The sequence below is a fragment of the Pteropus vampyrus genome, unplaced genomic scaffold (assembly GCF_000151845.1).
Source record: "Pteropus vampyrus isolate Shadow unplaced genomic scaffold, Pvam_2.0 Scaffold324, whole genome shotgun sequence".
NCBI classification, from domain to species: domain Eukaryota; kingdom Metazoa; phylum Chordata; class Mammalia; order Chiroptera; family Pteropodidae; genus Pteropus; species Pteropus vampyrus.
Window position 1 is genome coordinate 615,492 of NW_011889105.1, and position 9,802 is coordinate 625,293.

The 9,802-nt window shown below is 34.6% G+C and overlaps 1 protein-coding gene across 3 annotated transcripts in view; it reads right to left on the reverse strand.

Moving 5' to 3' along the window:
- The window catches only part of PCSK5 (proprotein convertase subtilisin/kexin type 5), a 421,776-nt gene that overhangs the window by 339,984 nt on the left and 71,990 nt on the right, over positions 1–9,802 (reverse strand). For all 3 annotated transcript variants that reach the window (XM_011377895.2, XM_023521942.1, XM_011377894.1), the window contains exon 3: positions 1,095–1,208. In XM_011377895.2, the coding sequence (XP_011376197.1) occupies positions 1,095–1,208 (114 nt within the window). The remainder of the gene's footprint in view (positions 1–1,094; positions 1,209–9,802) is intronic.

Consider the following 9,802-nt stretch of genomic DNA (forward strand, 5'->3'; position numbering starts at 1 on the left):
CCAAGTGAAGGATGCCATGAGTGACAGGGATAGAGGGCTCAGGAGAGCAGAGGAAGGAAAACAGCTGACAGATGAGGACATGGGAGAGCTGGAGCAGTCAGCCTCAGGTCGGGGCTCCGAAGGATGGAAGAATCCTGACCTGAGGAGGTAGAGAAGGGCAGAAAGAGCATTGCAGGCAGAAGGAAAGAAAGGCAAGGAGGCAGGAAAGCATGAGGCAGGTATGAAAAATGCTATGGATTTGTAAAGAAACAGGGATAGGGACTGCAAAAAATAAAGTTACATTAGGGGGAAATATACTGCCAATAATTTGCAATAAAGATCTTCAAAAGAGAGGAAAAGAAAATTAAATGTCTTTTTGCAGTTTATAGAGCAAACTGGTGACATATGGATTTCATGATTGAGAATAAATAAGATATTCTAATCAAATTCTCGGGGATCATGAACGTAAAATCCTAAGACTACAGAAGTATATTTTCAGAGGAGGCAATGTCAAGTGAACTGGTAGATTACTCTTCCCAACATATTAAAAGGACATTTCCCCTCACCGAAAGTTTTGCTTGAACCACTGAACTAGCTACAAGTCAAACACTTTACAACTAGTTTTTCCGAGTCCAGTTTTAAAAACTATTACCTAAAGTGAGAAGGTACGCATTAGATGACCTGAGTCAGGAATCTGTTATTTACCAGCAGAGCCATTTCAATGATTTCCAAGAGCCAGTATCCATTAACCAGAATGGTTCAAGGTGGAGTAACTGTGTACCAGAGGTAATAAACACAACTATTGATAGGCCTAAGGGTGTCTACACATTAGCATACTTTTCTATCCTCTAGCTCAAACTTAGAAAGCTACTGTACAGAGCAGCTCTCAAACAAATTCTGTGAATCGGAATGTCCTTCACTTTCTCCTTACAACCACAGAGCTAAGTTCAAAAAAGATCCAGAAAAAAATCTTAGGCCATCGACCAATCTCAAATGGTGAGTTCTTGAGACAGAAAAAAGGCCCTGGGCACCATTCCTGTGTCCTTCCAGTCCTAACATATGTTCCCTGCACAACACGAATCTGGATGACGCAGCTCCAGGCCAGGTGAGCTTACCATATACCACATGCTTGGCCACTTGGGATCGTTGAAGTAAGTAGAGTGGGCACGACTTAAGTCATAATCCCTCTTGGTTCGTTTTTTTACCACTTGCTGTTGGATCCATTCCACCTGACAAGAAGAAGGACATCTGGTGAGTGCTCAAGTTCCATCAGGGTTAGCACAACATAAATGACAGTCTGAAGCACTTCCCATCTTGAGTCAATTCTGTTTAAGTCAAAGGCTTCATTTTGGCAACCAGAATATCTGAGTCGAGGGGCTCAGAGATTCTTTAAAAACCTAGTTCCATTTTATTTTTAATGCAGGTAGGGCTTTTTGGGGGGGGTGGGGGTGGGGGGGTCTTTATGACAGATCATTCACATCTCTCAAAAATATGCTAGCCTTTTAACCTTTTCAGAAAGCATTCTTTACTCACAATTTGCTGCAAATTTAAAGTGTTACTTTTTTAAGGTAATTATTTCATCCTTACCTAATACTAAAGGTCAGCAAACTTTTTCTATAAAGGTCCAGGTAATAAATATTTTAGGCTTTGCAGGTCACATGATCTCCATTGCAACTACTCATTCTGATACTGTAATGCCACAGGCAATATATAAATGAGTGGAACTGACTATGTTCCCAATAAAACTTTATGTACAAAAACAGATAGCAGGCTGGATTTAGCTCTCATGACTCCTGCCTCATACTATAGATCAAAATTTTTAAGAGTTCCAGGATTACGCATCAAATTTAAAAACCATAGGATCGAATGCTCTAGGATCACAAATTTTCAAAAAAAAAAAAAAAATGGCTTTCTGTAACACAGTGTGGTAGAAAATGCACTATTTGGGGGAATCAGAAAACCAAAGCCCTGGATCTGTCTCTGGCAAAAAAAAAAAAAAAAGAAGTCACTTAATTTCCTGAGCCATGGGCTCTTTGCAAGCTCTCAGATTCAATTTAAACCCACCGCATTTGAGAAAGTCTTAATATCTAGCTGCAACTTTTGCTTAAACAAAGCAACTTGGAAATTTGAATTAATATAGAATTATAATCTTAACCATAGGGGTAGGAATGGGGTTATTTTTAAAAACAGGTAATCATTACAGCAACATAAAAATAAGCATGTTCCAATTTGAATGGAGCATTTCAAATGAAGTATTAGCCCTGGTGGCATTCTACAATTTGTTCCTAAATTTTCCTTTGTTTAATTCTTTTGGCATAACTAATTTTAGTCACAGTGCTAATGATTCACCATTTATCCCTACTCTCCACAAAGGAATTAAAAATTGAGAGGAGGGGACTTTGCAGTCCACTACTGTGATTCCTTATCAATCCATTCAGTAAAGATTTCAAAACCCCTCTTGTCTATTTGATTAAAGATTACTGGAGTAATCAGGATACTAAGGTACTGATTAGCAAGCTCAAAATGCATAGCTGTAAATAAGGTACTAAAGGCCAAAAGCCAAACTAATACATTTCTGTGATTCTCATATTAGGAAATATATTCAACAGGAATATTGCTATGCAAGATGAATTTAAATAGTGAATTCCTAGTTACATCACTAATAAAGCGAACTTAATCACATGATCTCCTAAATATAAAATCCATTTATGGTAAGTATCACAGCTAAGTGTCACATACGTGCTGGCTCTGATAGGTAATTTAAGCAAAATTAGTACAGAAAAAAAGCCAACAAATGAAAAATATTCTGAAAAATGAAAGTTTTTTTGATCCTGTTTTAATTAATCTAGACCAAGGGATTCTCTGGCACCAAATCATTCTCCACCGCTTCCCCAACCCCAACACACATACACGTAGACAGTGGGTAAAAGGTATCAAATGTTATTTCTTTAAACTATGGGATAACAGTTGTCAGGGAAGCTAATAGGGACCTTGTTTTTTCTTTAAATCCAATATGCTGCTTTTTAGAAATCACACAGAACCTAACGTGGCATTAAAAATGTGTATAATTTTATTTTTTTTTAATGAAGAGACTACTTTTTAAGTGACTTTCTAAAAATACAGGGGAAATCAATTTCCTTCTCAATCAAAGTGGTACAGCAAGCACGGCCATGAATATACTTTTCTATTTCAAGGAAACATTTTAATCTCTTCATTTCAAACAATCTTTCTAAGAAATGAGCTTCATTCACTCATTAATTTACTCATTAAGTGCCAATTCTATACCAGACACTGTGCTGGGAATATAAAGATTATCAAGAAATATTTAGCAAGTATTCCACAATTTTTCATAAAATGAAATCTCCATGAATGACATCTGATGCAGGCCCTATCACCGTGTTAATTAGACCACTTACGAAATTTTTGACTATGCAAATTACATTAGCAATCCTTATTATCTATAAGTCTTATCCCAACAAAAGTGAACCATTTCATATTTGCACACTTGGCAAAAAGAGGCTTCCCATCAGTTTAGACAGAACTTTTTTCAAACTAATCCTATATTGGCAGTGGCTTTTTTTTTTTTTTAACACAGCCTCCATAAATTCCGAACTGCCAACATATATGCATGCATAAACCAGAAAGTGTCAAATGTCCCCCAGTGTGGACTCAATATAGAGATTCCTAGAGTTTAGGAAAAGTCTATACTGAGGTGAGGGTGGATAATAGTTTCTGCAATGACACTTCACCCTATACATACATATACACACTACACACACACCCACACACATAGACAAATGGGATAAGCATGTGAGAAAACCAAGTGACAGCCATTTTCCTAGATGAACAAAGGTACTAAAATAGAACAAAATATCTTACCAAACAGCTTCTCTTCTGTAATTTTACCAAAAAAAAAAGAAAAAATGCTTAGTTATAGGGCTTGGTGGCTAGAAGGTGGCATAGCAACTTGGCATCTAGATTTGACTCTAGGTCACTCTGTCTGATCACAGGGCTGCAATACTCAAGAAAAGTACAGTGGAGATTTTTTTAGAGTCTGATACCATGTATTTTGCCACGGTGCTTTATGAGTATGTATATATAGCCCTACAATTTTTGGAAAGCAGGAAAAATACCTCTTGGATCGGAAGATTTCTATGACTGGAAAGACTATATTTATATTTTTAAACTATTATCCATATGTCTGCCCTTGAGCCCTTTAAGTAAAAGCCCAGAGCTAATGTATTACACAGATTTCATTTCTCGCCAAGAAGCCCAGTGCAAAATAAAGACACTTAGAAAGACACATTTTCATAAAACTATGGTGGTCAGCCCAGGACAAGAAAAAACACCATGTACTTTCTCTCCCTGGTTTAACCTCTAAAAGTGCTATTTCCTATATCTTAAGAAACTAAAGTTAACCCAGAGCATAAAGACCACAGGACCTTTGAAATCAGTCTATCCTTCATTAATTTCAACATGTGTGTGCTAAATGGTTTTAGGGACATTCCCTCTCTTTACCCGAAAGCTCCCCCTCCTCCCTACACGACGTAAGTGAACGTCAGGCATTCGTCTCTTCGCGATCTTTGCTAAACATGTTCTCTTTCATCAGATTTCACTTGTCAAGCAAAACATATTAATTGATAATTATGGGAAGCCTACCCCCACAATCTCAGCTGAACTCACTTTTCATTATTTTGGAATTCACCAGCAGTCTGATACCATATACACGGGGAAGGCAATTTGTCAGCAATAAGAGAAAGAAGATGTTATCATACAAACATACATTATGTAAGTTCTTACATAAATATAAATGGAAAAAAAATGTGGTATCATGAAAGATAATACTACATGGTATCATTAACATATGGAATCTAAAAAAAAAAGAAATTCAAGTTCATAGAAAGAGTAGAAAAGTGGTTGCCAGGGGCTGGTGGGTAGAGGTGGATATAGGGAGAGGTTGGTAAAAGGGTACAAACTTTCAGCTATAAGACGAATAAAGTCTGAGATCCAAATTATAACATGGTGACTACAGTTGATAATACTGTATATTATAACTGAAATTTGCTAAGAGTAAAACTTCAATTTCTCACACACACACAAAAAGATAAATATGTGAGGTGATATGCTAATTAACTAGATGGGGGGAATCCTTCCACAATGTGTACATATATATATTTATCAAATTACCATGGTGTATACTTTAAATATCTTACAACTTTATATGTCAATTATGCTTCGATAACGCTGAAATTTAAAAAATCATGGTATCGTTTTAAAAAATGTATCCCACAGTGAAGATGAATCAGCCTTTTAGATATTAAAATATATTAAAGCTAATGATTAAAACATATCGTAGTAGCAAATACCTACAGATATATTGATGTAATGTAATGGAAAGTCAAGAAACTCAAAATAGTTAAGAACAGTATATGATAAGGGTGCTATCCTAAATCATTGGGGAAAAACAGATTACTTTATAAATGATGTTGGATCAAAAACCAACTGAGGGAAAAAATAAAAACTGAAATCATTCTCATCTTACATCGGGATCAATTCCAAATATATCATATTTCAACGTAAAGGTAAACAAAACCATAAAAGTACCATAAGAAATACGAGATTAAAAAAAAAATCATCTAAATGTGGAAAATACTCATCTAACAAACAAAAAAGGGTGATTTTAAAAATTTGATAAATTCAGCTGCATAAAAAATAAATTTGGCATGCCAAAAAACTTCAAAAACAAAGTAAAGGACAAATTTGGGGAAATGTTTACAGTTCCGACTATTGACAAAGGCTGTTTTCCTAATATATAAAGAGTTCCTATAATCACTAAGAGAAAAATTCAACTGGAAAACAGGGAAAGGATAAGAAAAGGTAAATCAAGTTTCTTAAACATAAAAATGTACCTTACATTATGCATATAATACCACACTGAGATACCACTTTTCACTTTTCAGATATAAAGAATCTAAATATTAATAACATTTATTAGTGAAGGAGTGAGAAAACAGTCATTTTCATATAATGGCGATGGGAATGTAAATCTACAATTCTTTAAAGAACTGGACAATATCTACAAAATGATAAAGAAGTAACTCTAATTTTAGAAATTTATCCTACATATTTATTTACATATGTAAATATGCAAGGTTATTTACTGAAGCACTGCTAGTAATAACTGAAAGTTGTAAACAACCTGAATATAGATCAAAAGGAATTAAATAAATAATAACATATCAATACAATGGAGTACATTGCAACCATAAAAGAGAATGAAATGGACTTTATGTACTGATGTAGTTTAAAAAGAAAAAAAAATGTAAGGTACGGACAGTCTATAATGGATACTACAATTTTTGCATCTCTCTGAAGTGATTATACACAAAAAACTGTTAACACTGGTTGCTTTCTGGGGGCATAATTAAAATTAGGATATAGGACAGGAGGGGAACCTTTTACTGCATGCCCTTTAATACCTTGTTACTTTTGAACTATGTGAATGTTATGTATTCGAACAATTAAAAATTTATTTGAATTTAATATATTCCATTGTTTAATTGCTATCATATAATCCAACGATTTCAAATGTGACCAAATGCCTAAATTATAGCTTATTTTTAAAAGAATAATGAGAAAAACGGTACATAAAAATGTGTCTTAGATGGTTTTATATTATGTTCTACAGCATGACAAATATTGAGAAGAGATAAATAACAAAGTGGTTGGAATTTGGAGAACTTGGTTTATAATCATAGTTTTGCAACCAGCCATCTGTGTGACCTTGTAAAATCTTTGAGGGCCTCTTTTATCTGCAAAATGAGGGAAGACAGACTAAATATGCTCTTTTTTTTTTTTTAGCTTTGAAATTTTATCTATCTAGTCTCTCCTCTGAATTGACTGGGAATAAAAAGTTAGTGTGAAATGCAATGGAGAGGTGAGGTAGGAGCTCCAGCTGATCAATGATCTTGTCATTCTGCGAAGAGGCAAGATTAAGATCTAGAAAGGGGTGGTAGTAAATTATATTACTCCTTTTGTGATTTGAATGAAGCAGTTTCCAGGAAATAAAATATATGGGAGTCCATGTTTCATGTCTTTTTTTGGTTAGCTTTGACAAAAATGGAGGAAAAAAATAGAGATTTCTCCATTTTCTTCTCTGACTTAAAAACAAAATAGAGTTACCTTGATTTTTTTTAAAAAAAGGGGGTACAAGTGACGTGCATAATGGCCATGTACTTTTTGCTATGGAAGAGAAAAAAAGGATGATGAAGACGATTTAGTACTCACAAGCTGCTCTCAAACCCTAAAACCTAAGCCAACATAGCCCAAAAGTTTTCTAAAACTCTAGTCAAGAAATCAAAGCTATTCAATGAAAGAATCCAAGAATCTACTAAAAGCATGTGTTTAGATGAGAGTAGTATATTTTTTAAATCTTGCTCTATCTAGTAACTAGCTGGTAATTAGAGCATTACTAAATATTGACATTATTTGATTTGTCACTTAAAAAAATTTTTAATTGTTTGAATTCTGCTTATTTCAGATAGCTACCCATAAACAAAAGATGCATTATTTTTTATTTGATGAAAATTTTTACTTGATTTGCTTGAGATAGGCACTTTGAATCCTACTTAATGACTGCAAACATCAGAGGCTTATATAAGTCATCTAGTCAGGAATATGAGGAATCATACAATTTTTGAAAGGTCATTGAGAAAAAAGTTGTGAAATAAATACCGCATGTACGTTCAGAACAGTATAATAGAAGATGATACATGCCAAAGTGAAAAGCTTTAACTGCCATAAAATTTTTAAATTAGTTGGCTTTCTTCAAGAGAGCCAAAATTTTTGAAATGTGTCGTCAATTTAATTTTGCTCTATTTTGGTTAGTGAAAAATCATAGCATTATTGTTCTAACTGCATTACTTTCAGAGAATTAAAGTCCTATTTGTCGCCTTAAACTATTCCACCACTCTGCACACTTCTAAAACCTTAATTCCCTAATTTGTTGCCTGTTTTTTTCCCCCAACTTCTTACAGGATGACGTGTGAAAGGGAAAAATAGTTACATCCATTTAAAGCAGTAAAATGTATTCCCCTCAAGGTCTTTTCTTTCCTTTGTCTATTTACTCCAAAAATATTATATTGAGTACCTACTATGTTGCAGACTATTCAAGATGTTATAGAAAGGCAGGGAACAAAATAATCAATATATTGCCTTAAGGCAGTTTCCATTCTAGTGGGAGTTAGACAACAAGCATGTGAATAAATAAAAGATTATCTAATAGACTTTCATAGTGTTATGTGGCATAAAAAGTAAATACCAAGGAGGTCAAGAGTAATTATGGAGGAGGAGGCTATTTTAAATAAGGTGACCAAAAAAGACCTCTTTGAAAGATGTGGCATTTTAACAGAATCCTGAATCATAAAGAACCAGCCACATAAAAGCCTCAAAGAAAACATTGCAGGCAACTTTGGAATGACATGATTCTGTAGCTCATCCATGGGCCACAGATGTCTATGGCAATCTCTAAATGTCTAGGGGTGGGTATAGGAGGAGTGCATTTTGCCTTCCAGTGGATCAATGAAGAGACTCACAAGAATCACGAAAGTGGATTCCCAACCATCTGGTAAACTAATTCTGGGCTCCCAGGTACCAGGAATATGATCTAGAAGGAGTCACAGGTTCAGGGTGGGCAGGCATGCCACCAACTCCTCAGCTGATGGGAATAAACTCCCCTGAAAGAAAGCTGAACAAGGCCTTCTAAAGCATGGGAACCCAGATCTAGTGATGGTGGTACCCTTGTGATATGAGCCATTATAAACTGGTCCAGTAAGGGCTTTGATGCAGATCTGCCCTTTCGAATATACAGTAAAAATCACAGGTTCAATGTCATCTAAACAGCAGAGAAATTATAAAATGATTTTTAGGATAGAAAAGGTCCCAAGTATGAAGCATTCAAGCATAAGGAAAGGGTAGGGACATAAAATACTATTTACTATAGCAGCAGGTGTAGAACACTGTACTGGGAATCAGAATACATAGTTACTTAATCCTGCAGTCTTGGACATGTCAGTGATCACCTCTGCAACTCCATGAAAAAGAGACATAATATCTGTTGTTGGACAAATCTTGCAAAACAATTTAACATTAGGCTATATTTAAAATTCAAGGTACAATCGACCCTTGAACAACACAGGTTTGAACTACACAGGTCCACTTATATGCAGATTTTTTTCAATAAATACATTGGAAAACTTTTTGGCGATTTCCTTACTACCATGAAGCGATCCTATTGATTACACTAGGGTACCATAAAACAATCATATTGCTGCTTCTTCGTTATCAATGCAAAAATTGTTATACCTGTAGATAAATATAAATTTTTTATATTTATATTTTCATTTTTGATGTCTAGTGTTAGTAACACATCTAACATCTACAGTGTTTTGCACCATTTTGACAATATTGACATAGGTAGGTACTGACAATTTATCTTGTAAACAGATGATGTAAACTTATGGTACTGATAAATACACTACAATACACTAAATGTATTTTCTCTTCCTTATGATTTTCTTAATAACATTTTCTCTTCTCTAGCTTACTTTATTGCAAGAATGTAGGACATAATACATATACAAAATATGTATTAATCAACTGTTTATGTTATCAGTAAGGTCAATAGTAGGCTATTAGTAGTTAAGTTTTGGGGAAGTCAAAAGTTATACATGGATTTTCAATAGTGCAGGTGGTCAGCACCCCTAACCCCCACATTGTTCAAGGGTCAACTGTAGTTATCTCTGGAGTTATATGTAAAAATATC